Source organism: Gymnoscopelus microlampas (genome assembly GCF_963454915.1).
Source record: "Gymnoscopelus microlampas genome assembly, chromosome: 7".
Classification (NCBI taxonomy): domain Eukaryota; kingdom Metazoa; phylum Chordata; class Actinopteri; order Myctophiformes; family Myctophidae; genus Gymnoscopelus; species Gymnoscopelus microlampas.
The window spans coordinates 31,910,788-31,931,912 of record NC_139944.1 but is presented as its reverse complement, the minus strand read 5'-3'; the positions used below and the strand labels follow the sequence as shown (position 1 = coordinate 31,931,912).

At 39.9% G+C, this 21,125-nt stretch overlaps 2 protein-coding genes across 4 annotated transcripts in view; one reads left to right on the top strand and one right to left on the bottom strand.

Annotated features, from left to right (window-relative positions):
* Positions 1–1,117: 1,117 nt before the first annotated feature.
* On the bottom strand, positions 1,118–12,569 carry LOC311049750 (delta-1-pyrroline-5-carboxylate dehydrogenase, mitochondrial). The gene is made up of 15 exons (XM_084063568.1): positions 12,396–12,569; positions 10,831–10,924; positions 10,335–10,427; positions 9,981–10,028; positions 9,376–9,531; positions 8,874–9,023; positions 8,380–8,454; positions 7,876–8,063; positions 7,381–7,454; positions 6,987–7,183; positions 6,508–6,555; positions 6,105–6,257; positions 3,966–4,087; positions 3,532–3,650; positions 1,118–2,625 (listed from the first exon to the last, which is right to left on the bottom strand). Exons 1-15 carry the CDS (start codon positions 12,437–12,439, stop codon positions 2,513–2,515), a joined length of 1,674 nt encoding a protein of 557 aa, XP_083919694.1. The 5' UTR covers positions 12,440–12,569; the 3' UTR covers positions 1,118–2,512.
* Positions 12,570–14,871: 2,302 nt separating this feature from the next.
* Positions 14,872–21,125, top strand: part of rnf123 (ring finger protein 123) — a 197,571-nt gene continuing 191,317 nt past the window's right edge. For 2 of the 3 annotated variants that reach the window (XR_014601226.1, XM_084063529.1), the window contains exons 1-3: positions 14,872–15,023; positions 17,595–17,707; positions 18,305–18,392. Coding sequence is in view for 2 of the 3 variants with exons in the window: in XM_084063529.1 (XP_083919655.1) it covers positions 17,626–17,707; positions 18,305–18,392 (170 nt within the window). In the remaining variant the exon portion in view is untranslated. Of the gene's footprint in view, positions 15,024–17,591; positions 17,708–18,304; positions 18,393–21,125 lie in introns of all 3 variants that reach the window. The other variant, XM_084063530.1, reaches the window with a different exon arrangement.

The following is a 21,125-nucleotide window of genomic DNA, read 5'->3' as shown; positions in this document are numbered from 1 at the left end:
TTTTCAAATGGCCAAAATATATATATAGAGCTGAAGTGGTTAGTGTGTTTTGTAATATTCAAAATCTAGAAAGTAACTAGTAACTAACGTTTTCAAATAATTGTAGTGGAGTAAAAGCACAATATTTGCCTCTGTGGAGTAGAAGTAAAAGGAAAAAAAATGGTAATACTCCAGTAAAAAATACCTAAAAATGGTACTATACTTGAGTAAATGTACTTAGTTACTTTCCACCCCTGTCTGACAGTAAACCGTTGGATATCCGACCGTTGAATTAGTGTTGATCTGTTTGCTGAAGCCAACAATGGGGCAGCATCACACCCCAATAATCATAGCCGATTTGGATTTAAATAGTGAGAGAGGTATTCGGAGCATGCCTCATGCCAGCCCACTTTTATTATATGGTTTGGTCCATTCATTATGCATAACAATGCATTCCGTCTCTTTATGTATTAGAATATTTTGCAAAGGGATGCTCCCAGCATGGCTTAACAATGGAAGGACCTGCATAATGCTTGGACAACTTGAAAGATTGACCCCCTGTCTATTGTGCAAATGTAAATAAGACTATATTATTCCTATTGTCTTGAAAGTTCTCATCTGCAAAGTGCAAACATTCCATATTCTGCATGCTTGATCATATTAAGAATGGGCCCCAGAGATCTTTTAGTTAAGACCTTAAAATTAGCATAAGGTCCAGGGCTGTGATTAAAGAAAAAGCAGGTGTCAAGCAATCTGTGGTGAGAAACAGGAGTTGTTTGTTGAGAAAAGTTAAAGTAAATCACCCTTAAAAAGGTGTGACTCTCACTCCACAATATTTCACTCCTTGTCATCAGGTCAAGTGACAGCATCTCCCCGAGACCAAAATTACAGGAGTGTGCCGTGGAGTGTGTGTGCTTGCGTGAGTGTGAGTGTCAGTCAATCTGGAGGTGCTATCAAACACTCGCTACATCCTGACAAGTAGTTGTAAACCTCTCCTTTGTACTTTGACAGCTCCATGTTCCCACAGGACTGGTTCCCAGTCAGACCAGTGCCATAAAAGGGGGGAAAGACAATATGCTGATTCAGCATTGTCATTCTAAACTTTATATATAATGTTGTTATAAACAGACAAATATAGTTGAATTAAAGATAATTTAATTGTTACAAATTCAAGTCATTTTGCAGTTTTGAATCAACACAGGCACATTTTGAATACAGTAAAACCTGCTGCATTTGCTGACAGAATCAACAATTAAAATATAAAATGCTTTTAAGAAAATATATTCCCCTGAACTTTTAAAACTATAAACACTATGAAAATTTCCCAGAAGTGAAATGATAGTAGGTTACTTACATAGATTATGAGGTTATTTTGATCAGCTGGCAAAGCAAGTAAAGTATAACCAAGGTATCAGCAGTCTGCCTTCAAGTCAGCTTCACAGTAACAGATAATGGCCAAATAGCATTTGCAAAGCATCCTGAGGATTTATCTATTTTCAATTGGCATTAAATAGCGAATGGGTAGAGTTTATAACACACTTGAACATCAGAAAGTTTAGACAATCATATAGTTGGGTTGTCAACAGGGGTGACAATACAGATGCTGAATAATCCTTAAGTAGTAAACCCCACCCAAGTTATTCATGCAAAATGTTCAAACCAAAGGTAAGTTGCAAATATTATTTGCCATTTGTGTTTCATTACATGTTATTACTGTAGCTGTCAGGTGCAAGAATCACTGTTTCTGTGTTTCTGCAGAAACTCAAATAGGGATGGGAATTTCATTGAGAAATTCAAACTACTTAACCACAGCACAAGAGCAAATATACAATTATTTTTGTATTAGCACCAAGTAGGATATGATTCAAGTTTTTATTTTATTGTAATTAGTAGTACTAGAATGTGATTTAACATTGCCACAAGCAGTTTGTGTGCACTACTAGATATTTTTGGGGGCACTACTGACATAATAATAACCTAATCAAAGTAAAGTATAGGTAAATTAAAGTAAATTGTAAAAATCAACTTCACTAACAGAAAAGTCCCATCGACAGATGGCTTTTACCTTTGAGCTTGACCAACTTCTGTTACATGGACAGTAGGGGTGAGAACACCTTGAAAATGCCAGACTCTCGGATGAATAGAGCAGACATGCCCTAATGTGGACATAAAATACAATGTAACTTCATATACACACCGTATAGGTTGTTACACTGCGATAGACTGTGGGAGGACGGACTGAACAAAATTTGCCGTACCACTCTCCTGTGACACAAGCAGCCCGGGACAAACAGTACCACCAGGGGAACACTATTGCACTGCCTTCCCATTTTCAAAAGCTAAAATTACATTCTTAACATTTCTGCTCGGTTCAGTGCAAGATTCATTGAGGGACAGGGTAGAACGACATGCTCTCTCTTCAACTCACTGCCATGTCTTCAGCAGGGAGCTGGGTGGGGGGTAGAGGTTTCAGGGCAGATAAGGATGGAGGGACAAGGTTGGGACGGGGTAATAGTACTTTGTTAACTTCTCCTCAGCCCATGTAGGGGTACTTCCATTCTGTGAGGGGGACGTGAGTCTGTTTGACAATCTGTGGCGACGTCCACCTCAAAACGTAGTGGGGACCTCCCGGTTTGTCATTGGTTCCTTGCAGAGAAGAAGGGTCATGGTTTAGACTTTTAAAATTCAGTCGGTCAGATGGGCAATAACATATAATATTCATATTATTACCATGTGCTATTTTAGAGGACACTTTATCCAAAGCTTGTTATGGTATCATATATACAGAGCAATTTATGAGAGGCCATGATGGGAATGGTAACATGTTGAGCCACACTGGACTACAAAATAGCTACAAGGATGAGATGATTCCATACTTGATGTCCCAAGTCATTTTCTGCAGTTTTCATATTCATTAGACATGTCTTATCATGTAGCCCTCTTGTGAGCTGTTATCACATACAATACAGCTGTTAACAAAATTGTAATGTAGAGTAAAATTCTTATACTGTACTTTATGTTTCATCAACAGTGGATGACAATACAAATAAAATAACCAGGCCACATAGCCAATATTTAACAGACTTAGATCAGTCTGGATTCTAATCCTTTCGTCTATTGGAAATAAGACTTAAAACAGAGAACATAATTTATGTATGTGAATACAGTTTGTGTGTATGTACAGCAGTATTGTATATGTATGTACATACAGTATGTGTAGTATATTATAATTGTTATGTGTGAATGCACACTACTACTGTATTTCTTTTTCTTTTATGTATTTCTTTTTTTCTCTTTCTCAACCAGTCTGTTAATTTTGCATAACTGGATATGTACTGTTTTTCCTGTATACCGTTTGTTTTGCTGCATATGATGTACACAATTGAATCAATTGACTATTTTCTATTTTTTTCTTACGAAAAAAAGTTTCAAATGGTACAATAATGTCAACGGCTAAGTGTGGATGAGCAGAGGTCTTTCATTATCCCTCACCCTATTGGCATGACATGGAAGGACAGAATTATCAGCTGGAAACCAAGTCAGCATTCGTACCTGAAGCTCTGGCGCCACCAAATGGCTGCTGAGCGACAACAGAGCCAGTAGATTTGTCATTCACATAGTAGTTGCCTGCAGCATTTCTTAAGGCCTTGGCTGCCTCATCAATAACAGTCCTGAAACAAAGCAGCAAAAAAGTGATGTTAATTCCGAAATGTTCAAAGATATCAGAGCCATTGTTTTTGCAATTAAATTGTTCATCGTTCAATAAAATACATTAGTTTAAAAGTGCATTTTTATTTTATAATGTTCAAACGTGTGAGAAGTGTCACAAAAGTGTCCTTCATACAGGCTTTATGATAATTACTTTTCACATGTTTGAAAAAATACAAAAGCAGATTTAACTGCACACCTGACCGGTATAGACTAGTATTACTACATTCCTATCCCTTTGGGGTAATGAAGTTAGACAAAAGTAAGACATGTCTTACTGGTCCTGAGCAAATACGGCTCCTGTCAGGGCGTATGGGGAGGTGTTGTCTATCAGGTGAAGCACCTCCTTGTAGTTTTTCTCAGGGTAAACGTAGACTGACAGAACAGGCCCAAAGATTTCCTAGAAAAGGTAAAGTGATGTCAAAAAGTAGCCCCTGCAGCAATAAAACAAATCCTTATGAGACGGTTTGCAAGGCCATAAAATGCATTACTGAGCTTTGTAAATTAAGTCACACACATGCACTGTATTATGGAAGCTTTCCAGACTTTAAATGGAGGGGCTGTATGTATGAACGCAACATTTCGTTGCAGTCGGGCTATTTACCTTCACGTGTGAACGCATCTGAAACGGGCATTTTCCTGTTACATGCTACGTATGTGTGAAAGGCCAACATCGGACCTGATTCCCTGGACATGTTCAAATGAGAAAGGGGCTTCATACTGTTATTGTGTGTTACAGCCATTACTCTGGTACCCCATTTCCCACCATAAAGACACAAACATAAAAGAAAAGGTCAAAATGGAACATTTTGTGACAAACACTATATTCAGAATAGCCTATAATAAATTCTGGCTCAGCCATGAGTTTGCGAAACAGAGTGTGAAACATTGGTTTGAGTTTGTTTAACTAAACAGAGTTTGTTTTGAGTTTGTTTAACTAAAGTTTGTTTAACTAAACAAACTTCACTAGAGGTTTTCATGAAGCCCCATTTTAAATGCTTATGTAAGGTCATCCATGCACATGGCCTGTGTTCTAACAACACAAAGCCTTGTTAAACTATAACAATTAAGTTTTAGTCTAAATTTACAAAAAAGAAAATGACAGGACAATGAATAGATCAATTGGGCTTATTGCTCTGCCAAGCAAACAATATGGCAACTAGAAAAAGTGCTCCTCGGAGCACAGGTCTACGCCAGGTCAGGTAGGCTATTGTGGCCTCCTGGTGGCGCTATAATAGGCCAACGTGAAAAGGGTGCCATTTATTCTTAGGCCTTGCACGACAATCGGACACTGCATTCGTGATTTGAGGCATTTTGTTAAAAACATGTGTTTCGCTAAATTAGACCTGTTGGTGGCGCTATAACAGGCCAATGTTAAAAGGGTGGCATTTGTTCCTCAACATAGTGTGAATGTGCGTGCAAAGTTTGAGCGCAATTGGACGGTGCGTTCATGATTTGCGGAAATTTGTTCAAAACAAGCCAATAATGCAAACTTTAGATGTCAATCTTAGCCAATCAGGATGGAATATGAAAAATAAAACACATCCGTCGTGATCACATGACTATAGAGATCATGTGTACCGATTTGCGTGAAATTTGGATAAAATTGGAAGGAGTAGTATAAAATAATGTGTTTTACATAAGTCGGCCTCCTGGTGGCGCTATAAAAGGCAGATGTGAAAAATGCTGGGCAAAGGGTTTTCCTTGACCTCTAGGGAGTGTGCATACAAAGTTTAACACAGATTGGTGCAATTATAGGTAAAAACACAAATCAGCCTGTTATAGCGCCACCATGAGGCTGATTTGAAAAATGTCAAAGTTCTTCCTCGGCATAGTGGAAATATGTGTGCAAAATTTCACGGAAATTGCATGCTGTGTTCATGATTTGAGACATTTTGTTGAAAACGGAGCACTCCTGCAAACTTTGGAAGACATTTTTAGCCAATCAGGATCGAATTTGAGAAATTTGAAAGACCCGTTTCGTTTAATGACTATAGAGATACTGTGTACCGATTTGCGTGATTTTTTGACAAAATCTGTAGCAGTACTGTCAAAAAATATGTTATGCACAAATCTGCCTCCTGGTGGCGCTCTAAAAGGCCCATGAGAAAAAAGTGGGGCAAAGGTTCTGAATTGGCATTCAGGGAGTGTGTGTGCACAGTGGCGCTGCGATCAAGCCAACGGTGGCAGAGATTAGCTGGTCACAGACGGACGGACGGACACACGGACACACGGACGGACGGACGGGGTGGAAAACATACTCTCTCGCCATGCCTTTCGGCCTGGCGGAGACAATAACAGTATAATTACATAATATATAACAACACAAGTAACCAAATGTACAAAAAAACATTACTAACAATATGAGTATTCACATTTCCTTTCACAGCAACCAACATTCATAGAAGACAGTGTACCTCACACATGATGGGATCCTGTGGGTCTTTGGACTCAACGATGGTGGGCTCCACAAAGTAGCCTTTCTTATCATCACAGTTTCCCCCAGCGATGACAGTCAGGTTAGGGGAGGACTTTGCGTGATCAAGATACTTCTTTATACGGGCAAAAGACTAGAAGGAATATAAGTATTTTGATGACTTTTCAGTGGAGGTAATAGTGGACAATGTGCATACGGTACTACAGATGTGATAATCCTTTGGGTCAATTTGTTTTCACATACTGAAATTTGTCCTCTACATTTACCCATCTTAACTAATAGTGCCCTGCTCCCTGGGCGCTATTGCTACAGCGCCAGGCGCGCAGTTAGGGGTGCTCAGTGTGATGATACGTACTGAATATGGTGACTAATCAATACTGTACCTTGTCATCAATCACAGCTGAGAAAAAAGTGCTGAAGTCTTCCACGGGCTGAAGAGAAACAAAGGGTGGTATACGATAGCAGATTAAGATAAATACCTTTACAGAATACTGAGCTACTTAGTTTTGTCTTTTACACATCACATTATTATAAAAGCAAAAGTATAATGCACCAGGCTATCTGAAAGGAATACTGTGACATTTTTCAATTGTGTTTTGGTTAGCTAATTAACAGAAAATAAACAAATGCATTAGGTAGGCTACTATTAGACACACAGCCAAGTAGTTTACAGTTCACAGTGTATGCTGGTTTGAACGAAGGTTACAGCAATGCAAACAATCATGTTCCAATCTAAGTTAGGTGAAGGACAACAGTGGAGTTGTGGCAGTCACAAAATGTGACAAGTATAAATATATAAGCTAAAAATAGTATAATATGTATTCACTAATGATTCTTTAGCTGAGATACATCCTCCACTTACATCTCCCACTTTGATCTGTTTGTGGATGGCCAGGAGCTGCTCTTTGATCTGGGGCCACTTGCTGTCAGGTACATACATCCTGGAAACAGCCGAGCACTTCTGGCCTCCGTACTCAAATGCTGAGCGGATGGTTCCAGTCACCACGCTCTGAATGTCCGCAGAAGAGTGAACAAAATGGAAGTTCTTCCCACCACACTCTAAAGGAGATGAACATTCTTGTTAAACACTTAAGCCCATATATTTTGTACGACAAATAGCGAAAGCTTACAATGCATCACATCGCGACAAATTCATTTCTTGTAATTTTGGCATTCAACTCTTTTTTGTTCCATTTAAAGTGGATGTTGTGCATGCAATGAACAACAGTTGGAGAGGATATATAAGTACAACTCACCTCCTCCTACACGGGGAAAGTTCTTATAGATGTCCAGGTTCTGAGCTACTTGTTTCCATAGACGTTTGAATGTCCTGAACAGAAAATAAATAAAAAAACCTTCACATCAAAACAACAGTAACAATAATAATACATGGTATAATAAATGGTAGATTTACATACAGTATATGTAGTGATAGTGGTATATACATATTTGCACTAATTTATGGATAAATATAGAGAGTTCAACTTTCATAATACCAACAGACACATTTATCAAATGGTACATTCTATTTTTGTAATGAAACTTATAAGGTGAAGACTTTACATTAGCCATAATCCACTGTATCATCAAGTGTATTGATCAAGGACAAGCAATGTACATATAGAATAACACTGCTAACATCAATGTGTGCCTGCTGCCTATACATTTAAGAATACACTTGAATAAGGTCCTGGCAAAGTAAAGTGTTACAAGAACTTGGTACAGGAACTCTGAACTGAAAATGGCCATACGGGACGCTGCCAGTGAAGTTGATGCCTGCCAGGTCCTCTGAGGAGGTGACGCTGTCTCCAAACACAGGTCCATCAGCTGGGACAAACTGGATGATGTTGGGGGGAAGGCCACACTCCCGCAGGACCTTGTAGACAGCATAGCTAGCTGACATGGCCGTGTCGCTGGGCTTCCACAGTACTACATTACCCTGCAAAACAGGACCACAAATTCAACAAATTAAATCCTCTCCACTGATTAAAGAATGATATATCACTCATGCCCTATTTTATAATTTGTCGTGCGATGGTGTCGTGTGGCAAAGATATCTGATCTACAAGCTCACAGCGCGTTACGATGCAATGCGCAGTGAGCTTGTAGATCTTTTTTTATGATAGAAAAAAATCATAAATTAATTTCAATAATGACATGCCCAAAATAGGGACGCCAGGTTGAAAGTGGTTAAAGGGGAAGGGACAGGTTGAAGTCATTTGCAAAAATACTGAATCCTTAACATTTTAACTTACCATGATAGCGGGGGTGCCTGCCAGATTTCCACCAATAGCTGTGAAGTTAAAAGGAGCAACAGCAGCTATAAAACCCTAGAGGAGAAATAACAAGAAAAAAACAAAAAACAAGGTTACCCTCATGACATTAAAACAACAAACCCAAAACTGTATGTATGAAATGTATGAAACGCTGGCAAAACAGGCGGTGTCCACAGAAAACGGTTAATAAGGCTGCCAACGTTACTGCTGCACTTGAGCAGTTTGACGAGCGATGTGACTTCATGCCTGGCGCTGACAATTGGGGACTATTTAAACTATTATGTGTGTCTAAAACGGCTAGAAAAACATGATACGCAGCACAACCGAGGAGCGCATGGCACACCAGGCACCGTACCATAGGAAAACAATATTTTAGTTTTGCCAAGGTGTTTCAGAAGCATCACACCTGTAGTGATGCATCTCAGTGTGATCGTCCCCTAAGTGGGTAAACGCTGCACATACACAGTTCCTACCTCCAATCCACGATAGAGAGCTGTGTTTGTGACCCCCGGAGTATCTAATGGCTGTGCGCCTTCCAGCTCGATGGCGTGTTTGGCATTGAACCTGAAGAAGTCAATCAGCTCTGGAGCAGCATCGATCTCTGCCTGTACTACAGTTTTACCCTGGAAACCAAAGATAGGACACACTGAAAACATATGCTGGCTGATGTGTATAGCCTGGAATTTTCAGTAGAGTTGCATTGAAGAAAACACTCCTCTCAAAGTAATTTTAAACGCATTACACTGGAACAGTCTGATCATCAGGTACTACATACTACTCAGACAGGGAAACATTCTTAGGGAGAGCGTATCAACCAATGAGCCAACAGACATATTTTTCAAATAAACTAAGCCTATAGTATCTGTCACCACTATCACCATGGACATTAGACATTAATCAGGGCTGTTCCTTACCAGCTCAAGAATGTACTTCACATTCAAAATCTCTATCACAAGTCATCAAATATCACTCTACCTGTCCAATCATGGTCTTGGCTAAGATCTCAGCTCTCTTGGGCCCACTAATGGCATCAGCAGCCTTGAAGAAGATCTGGGCTCTGTCCTGGACTGGCCTCAGGTCCCACTCTCTCCGTGCTGCCACCGAGGCCAAGATGGCTTTGTTGAGCAACTCCTGTGTCCATCACATTCAAATGAAAGGGAAGGATTATTAGACACAATGTGGCGTAATGATATTGTGTAAATGTGGGACAAAGAGATATTTTTTTTGTTTTTTTATCAAGTTTGGTAAAGGTTTTATAATTTTATGATGATTTTGGAGGGGAAAACAGACCCCCAAATAACTATAATATGATGTTGAACACTTCCAAGAGATATTGATCCCAGGCTGGAACTCTGTTTGGAACTCACTCGCTATAATGATACTGTAATAACTTGCTTAGCTTGTATATGATGTGAACAATAACAACAATAGCACTTGCAATGTTGTTTGTTTACCTTTAACCCACATTTGACATAAATACAGCCAAGCTTTGATAATAAAACCTAGCAAAAGGATAGCAAATGTAACTGTAGCACATTTCAAAGATACAATATTAATTTTCTTCTTAAATAGTGAATTACCTTGTCAGCATAGCAGAACTTGGCCACCTTATGTGAGTGATTGAAAGGCTTTGAAAGGAGAAAAAAAAAGAAAAAGAAAGCAAATGTAAATGGGAGCTATTAGAATACAGCACCTATTTAATCTTATCACCAGAAACAAGATAACACACAGACAGCTGATAAAAAAACTACTGTATATAAATGACAGCCTGCTGTCTATGAATGCAGGCCCACATTTTGGCAAACACAACATTCTGTATATTTAAATAGCAATGTTGTAAGGTGAAAGTGTCTGCCTCCCAATTATCCATATTTTCCCACAATATGAGGCAATAGTTTACTCAGATTACAGTACATGGAGTTGACTCTACTCACACATAGCTGGTATCTGATGTCTTTGGTCCACACATGTTCATCTCCAACCACACAAGGTATCTCCTCTGTTTTCCCTTTCAGGTCCTCCAAGGCCTGTGGAAAACATCCAGTAAATCAGCAAACATTTAAATAGTCGTTCGACAATCTACAGTACACTCTGTACAGGAACATGCACCATTGCACCAGCAAAAATATATGTGTGAGAGTGGATGAATTACTGGCAATCAATAGCATAAGGTTACGAGAAGCAGGAAATATTTAGCTATGGACATGGTTAGTTCAACAAAAAGTGTTATTATGTGCTAATAATATTCTCAATGAACGCTAAACATGGAGAGACTATGCGACTGTGCAGCCCCAGAGCGTTCTAAGTTCAATTAATTCATAGAACTTGAATATGACAGCTTCAAGTGAAGGAGTACAGGTTTTGAGAGTGAAAGTAATGTCATAATGGTTGTTACTAAGTTGTACTTAATATGAGCTGCTGTGTTCTAACCTTCAGGAGTTCTGCTCTCTCTGGACTGCCCTCATTGAATCCCAGGATTGGTTCGTTCTTTACGTCAACAGCTGCACAGGGAAAGGTCTTGAAACTAAACACAGACAGACAAAACAATGCATGACTTCTATGCTATTCAAAGACTTTCATTTAAGAAGATAAGACATAATCCCATAAAATTAGATTCCAGGTTAATTCAGTTGGCTTCCTTTCACTGTCTGAATCACACCAGGCAGCAGGTCAATAGTACGGTTCAACCGGTGCCTTTGACCTGAACAGGATTTCAGTGGCCATGAAAATCTTGACCAAAGGAGGATGTTGACCTCTTGTGAACAGGTTCTAGCCTGAATCAGTTTAGTGCGGTCCTGAAATTTGGACAGTTTGTAGCGATGGCTTGGCACATGCGTCTTCATGGTAATGAGTAACTTGAGATAACCACACATTAATCTTTTAGGACTGGAAAGGGAGACAGTTACATTCTTCAAAAATGTGTTATGATTTAGGCTCAGTTCTTGGTAGGTCTTTATCATGGCTGGTGTTGATCTACATGATCGACACCATGATCTACAGTACACTGTTGTAGAAGAAAATAAAAGCTTTTGTTATAGTTATGTGAATAGAAAAAGAATACAAGGCATCAATCAGGCCTTGGCGAGCTATTTCTTGATTTTATGTAATGTAATTCTCTGACTAATCTTTCCTGGGAAGTTACGACATATCCACTCTGGTGCATTCACACTCCCTTCATACTGTATATTATTACCCACTCAAGTCTAAACTTTCTGAAGGTCACTGTTTTGACAGGGGCCAACTGGGGTGCAACAGCTAGCCTTGTGGAAAAAGATAGTCATGGCCCCAAATCTCCCACTGACAAACACTCAAATAGGAACATTCTTCACATGGTTGTCATTCATTCATGTGCATCACGATCACATGAAGGCAAGCCTTCGTGATTTTGTATCATGGCCACCATGAGAAAAAGACAATAAACATTAGGGGAAAAATGTTATTACAGGTGTCTATTATTATATTATTACATGCTGAATGTGACAGCACTTCCAAAAGTAAAAGCTTGCCTAAAAACTCTCATCTTCCATACCTTTCACACATTGCTATGTATTTTGGATTATATAATCAGAAGTCAACATGACTGCACGTTGACAGTTAGTGTGTATGATCACTTATGTGAACTGCTGCAGGCAGTCAGTGTCAAAGGTGCACGCATTTATTTGATCATGTTTCAATCAAGATAACTGCTTGGGAAGGCTTGACTTACTTAACTAGTCAACGAAAAAGGTATCTGATCTGATGTATTACACAAGATTGCAATGACATAGTTATGCATAAAATGGAATGGACAGCTGTTTTTAAATTGGATTTTGAATATAACAAACCCATTGTACTTGTGTCAAAAGATGCACCTTTATTCAACAATCATGTATGATTACAAATGAACAGTCAAATGGAGACACTGTCTGCTGCAAATGACATTTAGTAAAGTCAGTGGTACAGGACAGGAGTCTCGTGTTCGCTCATGTGAAACTACCTATGCCTAAAGTACCTACCCTCTTCTCCAAGACTGGCAGAGCAGCGGCCTCAAACGCAGCATATTGTCACTGGAGATCAGTTCAGATCAATGGGATGATGAGTAGAAGTTAAAAAAGACTGGACACTATCACAGTAATCATACACCTATCTATCAATAAGCGATAAGATACATGGGAAGAATCCTTCGAGAGTGTTGGGCTAGAGAATCTTGAGTTCCTATAGTCTGAAGGCATAGTCGCACTATGATTGGCTAATTTTCAGTGTTGCCAGATGTTGTGTGAGAAATAAGCAACCCTGATATGAAAACCAGCCCAAAAGAAGCGTAGGCCACATGAACACTTTAACCATCATTTGAAAATAGCCGATCTACAAGCTCACAACGCGTCACAATGCAATGCGTTGAGCTTGTAGATTGGCTATTAAAAAAAGAAGAAAAAAACATTTTAACAACACAAATGCTCCCTTGGGACAAAACGTTTTCATGAAAATATTTGAGAAATAGCTGGTTTAAATAATGATCAAAAGAAATTGGAACCAAGCCTAAAAAGTAAGTACACTTTGAAAACAACCCAAAAACCCGCAACCCGCAAAACTACCAACATTTACAAGCAACTTTACAGAAAAAGAAGCCCAAAGTCGCTTATAATAAGCCGACATGGCAACACTGGTGCAAATACGCTTGTCAGCGGTTGCTTGACAACAAACTAGCCACTCACAGCGCACCATACCTCCGAGCCATGGCATCCAGTTTGTGTGCCAACAAACTGGACCGCACCATCGGCTGTGGCGGGTGATCTAGATACTGTAATAATAATATTTCCTTGCACTTTTATCGGTTTATTTTCTTTTTCTTCTGTTTTTACTTCTGTAAACAAATAACCTTCCTATAGTTATGTGACATGGAGAGACGACACCGTTTTGATGCACATTCTCCAGAATGTATTTTTGGTCTCATGTTTCTTGAATGGAACAGGTGGCTGAGGGTGAGGCTGTGACTGGCCATTCAGCGACAAGTATGTATCACATAGTCGGCCATTCATAGGACAGACAGAGCTATTATTACTGATCAGGAAGCTCTATTTTTGACTGATACAATACAAATACTAATCAATTAATTAATTGTCATGTCTGATTCTCATGTCATGTTGTATACTAGCTTGCAATTTGTTATATTCATTCTAGATCCTTGATCAACATATCATATATATTCTAATGAGCAGTGTTGGGCAATATTACTCAGGAGAGTAATATGTTACTTATTACATATTACTCCTTAAAAAAAGTAATAATATTATATTACTTATTACTTGGAATCAAGAGTAATATATTATATTACATATTACTTTTTATTTATGCTATTGCAGTAGCTTAATACTTGCATTTACAAAATGTTGCCAGACACATGTATCAAGTTCAACAAAGGGGTTTTAGGGCCCCTGAGACCAAACGGCCGAGTTGGGGGTGTTCAGTATGAACTTATGATGGCCCAACAGGAAATACTAGTGAAAAAAATATGCAGAAACCCTGAGGGCTGGGCCTGGCTCCCAGACTACCTTAGCACAGCTATACAATCCAAAACACATAGTTTCTTTGCATTTGCGATTTGGCAAACAGTGTATTTAAACATTGTTGTGTGAGAGGTTCTACTGTGCGTGTGTGTGTGTGTGTGTGTGTGTGTGTGTGTGTGTGTGTGTGTGTGAGACAGACAGACAGACAGACAGACAGACAGACAGACAGACAGACAGACAGACAGACAGACAGGCAACAGGCAACAGGCAATGTCAATCATTCATATCCTATTTTTTTGCAGCAACCCTGCTTATGTTGAACAAAGTTCCACAAGAGGGCGCCATTGCCGTTCAAATGTGACACACACGCACACACACACGCACGCACGCACGCACGCGCACACGCACGCACGCACGCACGCACGCACACACACACACACACACACACACACACACACAAACAAACAAACACGCTTATGGGGTCCCATGGCTGTATCATCAGGTGAATGACAGGTCACTGAGGTCAGTACACAAGGCATAGTATGAAAAAAAAAATCAACAGATTTTGAGCAGATGTACAAGCTCACAATGCGTCCCCATGCGAGGCATTGTGAGCTGGCCGAAGTGGTTAATGTATGTTTTGTAATAATAATCCAAATCTACAAAGTAACTGTAAATAAAGTTTTCAAATAATTGTAGTGGAGTAAAACTAAAAGTACAATATTTGTCTGAGATAGAGTAGTGGAGTAGAGAAGTAAAAGTACGGACAATTGGAAATACTCCAGTGAAGTAAAAATACCTAAAATGTGTACTAAGTGCAGTACTTGAGTGCATGTAGACTACTAAGTTACTTTACACCACTGAAACTAACCAACAGCAAGTAGGATGGGATGTACTGTATTTTCTGACTCAGCTGTTTAGTTCGCGTTCAGCCAACCGACGTATTTTGTCCCAACTGACGCTCCGTGACGTGGGAACCGTTTGACATAGAATAGTGTTGTTGTAGAAATAGAGGCTCCAGTGAAAACACAGCGTTGACACCTGTGTGCCACATATCGCTGTCATTTAGTACAGATAATACACAATACTGCATTAGAAACGGAGAAGAGGAGGCTCATTTTATAAAGAAAGTATCGGGTAAGTTGTATTTTCCACCAGCTTGTTGTGTCCAGTGAGCAATTCTAGCAAAACCAAAATAGCAGTGTTACACCGAATGTGTGACCTATTGAATTCCGTGATTCCATCAGTGTTGCCATGTTGGCTTATTATAAGCGACTGCTTGTTTTTATGTGAAGTTGCTTGTAAAAATTGGTGGTTGCTTTGGGCTTGTTTCTAAAGTGTACTTGCTTATTCGGGCTTGATTTGAATTAATTATTTAAACCATTGGTTTTCAAAAAAAGTCTCATGAAAATGTTGTGTGCCCAGCCAGGGGAGCATTTGTGTGTGTGTGTGTGTGTGTGTGTGTGTGTGTGTGTGTGTGTGTGTGTGTGTGTGTGTGTGTGTGTGTGTGTGTGTGTGTGTGTGTGTGTGTGCTTTGGCAATGTAAACGTATGTTTTCTCATGCCAATAAAGCCCTTTGAATTGTGTGTGTGTGTGTGTGTGTGTGTGTGTGTGTGTGTGTGTTTTTAATCCACATTTGATTGTAAGGGTTTTTGTAAATAGCTTGTTGATGCATAATAGGTTTAAAGTGCTCATAATGTGGCCCAAGTTGCTTCTTTTGGGCGTGTTTTCTTTAGACATGGTTTCTTATTTCTCTCGCAAAACATGGCAACACTTCTAGAGACAGACTTCGATAGGCCACCAAGTTCCGTGTAACAGCGTGGAGGAGCTTCAGTCAGTCAGTGCTTCTGTGGCTGACTGTCACTGTCATTAGCCAGCTAGCGAGGCAGTTAGCAAGACGTTTAGGTGAAGCTATTAAATTCAAAATACTGTACGTGTCTGGCTAATGATGGGCTGAAGCTAAGCTTATGGGGTTTAATAGTGCAGCGCAAATACACTGTAGTCCGTATATGGTTATAGCAGCTGCTAAGGTGCTTTTAGACTGGAGCCTGCACGGATAGCATAGCTACATACAGTGGTGGAAGAAGTACTCACATGTTTTACTTAAGTAAAAGTACCAATACTGCCGTGTAGAAATACTAAATCTACTAATACTAATCTAAATCTACAGAGTAATAGTAACTAAAGTTTCAAATTATTGTAACGGAGTAAAAGTATAATATTTGCCTCTGAAATGTAGTAGAAGTAGAAGTAAAAGTACTGAAATACTCCCCCAAGTATACTTAAAAATACTCCAGTAAAGTTCAACAATACCTCAAAATTGTACTTTAGTACAGTACTTGAGTAAATGTACTTAGTTACTTCACACAACTGCCTAAGTCCAACCCCTACCGTAACCATGACCCAAACCCCAGCCTGAGGGGACCTAGAACAGGGCTGACCCTGCAGGGTTACTGTAACTTGGCTAGTGAGTTCTTACTGAGCTCAGAGTCACCATACCACTGTGTATGCTGCCTGCCTTCCAGAATAGTAGCTGGCACTGTTGCCATGGACGACTGAAATCGCAGTAAACTGATAGAGTTACAGTACCCTGTGTGAACTTGCAAGCTAGCTGTGATCATCAAGGCATGATCCTCTATCTCTACAACTACACCTTTTTCTGTAGTGAGCCAGTGTCCAAAAAACTGGGCTGGACTGGAACCAATGTCTCCGACATGGATAAACATGTAGGATACTGGTCTTCAGCCAAGGGAGAATTGTGCCTGGGATAACGGCATCCTAGTATCATGACTACTCGGTTGTATTCATAGTCTTGAGCAAGTACCTGCTACTGTAAGAATCTGTATGTGAAGTGGTTTACATTATTAGTTATTGATTTGAATACATAATAATGCAATAGGTATGTAGGTTGCTGTGGTTTTTGTGTGTGTGTGTGTGTGTGTGTGTGTGTGTGTGTGTGTGTGTGTGTGTGTGTGTGTGTGTGTGTGTGTGTGTGTGTGTGTGTGTGTGTGTGTGTGTGTGTGTGTGTGTGTGTGTGTGTGCGCGTGCGTGCGTGTGCGTACAGCTGTGGCATCAATTTCACAACTGTAGCACTAAACATTTAGACATACAGTAATCTGTATGTAATGTGTGCCTATGGGTTTAAAAGTATTCTAGACTTGTTTTGTAAAGCTAGGAAAATATGGAAAGGACTTTGTTGATAATATATCTGAAATTGGATAGGATAGGCCTACAACTTTGTTATACACCAACTCCAGGCTCTCATGTCATGAGTGCACTTCCCTTTTGTTTTCCTTTCTTTCTTGTTGTTGTATTTTCATCTTTAACATTCATCTTAAATGGTTGCTGGTAAAGGTTCAACGTCTGTCTTTAATTGGTAACCCCCACATTTAGAAGAAACATCTATCAGAAGACCACACGAGGAGGTATATTTTGATTCCCATCGAAAGGAGGTGTCATTCACTGCCACCGTTTTTTCCCTTTTCTCCTTTGTACATATAGTTGTTTTATATTTGTTGATGACATGTGTTAATATGTTAATATACTATCTATGTGTATGATGAATTGAATACATAGGACCACGATGGAAATAACTAAGTCCCTAGGTCTTTTTTGTGTTATCCTTTTAGCCTAAATGTCTTACCCTGTACTCTTTTAATTTGTGACTGTAATAAAGTATTAATGTGGCTGTTTGTTGTCACCCAGCAGTGCATGGACTAGGTGACTCCAGACAGACAACATGAGCTCAAAGGGGGGCGGTACAGCCCTGACCCGTCGGAACTACAGACTGGCATCGGATACAGACAAACCCAAAGCCACTGGTAAGTAATGGTGTGAGGCTTTTGACTAGATTTACACAATACAGACCGATAAAAAAAACCTGTAGGTTTAGGGGTGATACAAGGTTTCAAAGCGGGTAACGGGTACTAGAAGAGGTAGATGTAAAACCTCCATTCAATTCTAATAGTGGTTCCTGGTATGGGCAATCTATCTTAACCCCTTAAGACCGGGAACGCATCTACAAATGTCTTCTAAATCAGTTTTCTGAAAAAAAACGTATGTTGCTATATCAGTGGTTCTCAAACGTTTTCATGTCAAGGACCCTCAAAATTATATGTATTTGGCCGCGGACCCCCATCTGAAAAAAAATCTGTTCCAGGGACCCCCAGAAGCAAAGATTTGAGTCAAAAATGTCAAATATATATATTCATAGATTTGCAAAAAGATTCAAAAATAGCAGATCTACAAGCTCATAGCGTGGCACCAAGTGCAGCGCTATGAGCTTGTATATTTGCTATTTTTGAATAGCCAAAGTATAAAATAATGGTTATAATCTAAATTGACACAGATGCATTCCCGGATTGAATGGGTTAATAGTTGAAGTCATATTCTGTTCTCTTTTGTCTATTCTCATCCAGGCATAGTGAATGAGAAGTTATTGAGTGACTACCTATACCATGTATTCCCCCTCTCCACCAAACAGGGACCTGCTCTGGCCTCCCTCAGGTAGAGTACCGACATATGCCTGATTTATATATTTAGTTGCTTGACACCCACATCCAAGTATACCTCGGGCATCATTTCTTTTCTTTTTTTTAACTCAATTTGTATTGGAACAAAGGATTTTCACAAGACAAACACACATACAAGGATACAAGACAGAACAAAGGAAATATATATATATATACCGGTATATACATATTCTTTTTATAATAAAAGGACAAGACAATACAAAAAAACAAAATAAAGAAAGGCTGCATTCTACAGTTGTTACAGTTATTACTCTAGTAAAGATTTGTTATACATTGTCCATGGGCTGAAAGAACAAAGACCTCTTCCCAATTTTTTGTGTAACTTGTCCTCTTGTAGTCTGAGTATGAAAGTTAGTTTTTCCATAGTGTAGATTTCCCCTATAATATCCAGCCAATTGTCTTTGGTTGGAGGCTCCTGTTGGTACCAGCGACGTGTGATCGCTTTCTTGCTTGCTGCTAGAAAGATCTTGATTAAGTATTTTATTTGTCATATGTTCAAAATTCTTCAGGAATATTCCCCAATAACAACAAGGAACAGGTCTGAGGTATCACAAAACATAGAATAGACTCTATGGTGGAGTGAATATCCTGCCAATATTTTTTAATTTAGGGACACATCCAGAATATATGAGCGTGGCCCGCCTCCATGTGGCCACACTGTCTCCAGCATGGTTGATCTGGTTTAGTTGCCTTGATTTAATGAGGTGTTATGAAGAATCTAACTAAATTCTTCCAGCAGAACTCCCTCCACATCTTTGAGTTAGTGGATGTATATTGTGGGCATCAGTTTTGGAGGTAGTTTGGGCCATCATCCCAGGTGTTTGTGAACTACTGCCATGCTGGCTCAGGATCCAATTCCGAAAAAGAAGTGGGGGGGCTCGCAACTCACTTTTAAATGCTCCAATTATTATTCACTTACACTTACCTTAAAAATACTGCAAGGTCAAAATGTTGTATTGCTGCACATTTAAGAGTGAGTTGCGAGCCCCCCCTCTTGTTTTCATGATTCTGTTTTTTCAGCTTGGCTCAGGACCATAAACGGAGGATGTGCGTTATTTTGCCTTTGGATCAGGATCCAATTCCACCATCATCTCTCGTGTGTTGCCCTGGTCTGCGTCCCTATCTGGTTTCCTATTGTCTCTTAATACAACAAAGATAGCTGAAGACAGGCTTTGATAGCAGCGTGGAAGCTGCTATCAAAGCCATCATCAGACAGCAGTGCTGAGTGTGGGGCTTTACTAACTTAAATTGTTTTGTACTCCACATAATGGTAGAATATGAAATGACAGTCCTTCTTAATGTTGTGTAATAATGGGCAAACCCCCAAAACATCCATCTGGAGCGCATCGGGGGAAATGTATACATTTCATTTGCTACTGTAAAAATCTACAGTAGGCTATAAATGTAGGTTGAAGTATTTGCCCAGACATTCATCATACAGTATATTATGTCCTCCCAAGTTAGCCCATTCATTGTGAACATTGGGCTACTTTTGTCTGTTGTGTGGTTTCAATGGCGTATGTATGTGTATGTGCTGAGATACAGCTGTTTGCTACTGTATATAGTTTGAAAAACCTTGCCTCTGTTGTCAGGAAGGGAGTAATGGATATCCTGATGACCCGAGGCCAGTAGGAAAAGTGTTGTTTGGTGTGCTGTGGACAGTAAAGCACAGGTTTTTAAATTCTCCACTCATATTTCATTTGGATGATGGTTGCAGTGGTCGTTATTCACATTTTTATAAAGATTTTTGTGGATGAAGTCAAGACTTATAGCCTAACTCATCTGAGTTTAGCACTTCACTGTCACCTGTGGAATTTAATATTAATTTGTGCCACAACAGATGGAATTTTAGTTGTCTGTTGATGTTAAGTAACTAGCCTTGGGTTCCTGATGGTTGGTTCCTGAGCCATGTGGCACATATTAGATCACAAGCCTATCTCCTGTTTCCATAGTGTGAGGCAGCATGATGTACAAGTACACCCCCTGGACATGAGGCTTGAATGTCGCAGGGACTTATCCCCAATCCAACCCTTGATGCTGAGTGCCAGGCAGGGGATACTATTTTTATAGTCTTTGGTATGACTCGTCGGGGCTTGAACCCCTACCTCCCAGTCTCAGGCCGAACACTGACCGAAGGCTACTGAGATGCTGGTGATGTCGATTGTTAGCCATGCCATATCGTATGCTTTGTGTTGTCTACCGTGGTTATTTACTGTACATGCAGACCTGCCGGCACCATCTCCATCATCCACACTAACCACCTGCCTGGAGGAGATAAAGGCGTGGATGAAACTCAACTTCCTTCAACTAAACTGTTCCAAAACCAAAGCCATCCTAATTGCCACCCCCCACCAGATCCAATCATGCCCTGTTACCAGCATCTCCTTCTCCGGTCACAACCTTCCCCTCTGGAGAAAATACGACCATATTGCACCCATCCTCCGTTCACTTCACTGGCTCCCCATCTCCTTCAGGATCAGGACTGAATACAAGATCTCCCTTCTGACACATCAGTGCATCCAACGGCAATGCCCCCCCCTACCTCAAAGAACTCTATGCCCCACAACCCTCCACTCGAAGCCTCCCTCCTTCCAATACTAACCTTCTCCTTGCCCCCATGACCAAGCTCTGCACCATGGGTTCTACTGTCTCACGTCTTTGGAATGCCCTCCACGAACGCCTGAGAGCACCACAGTCCACTGATGCT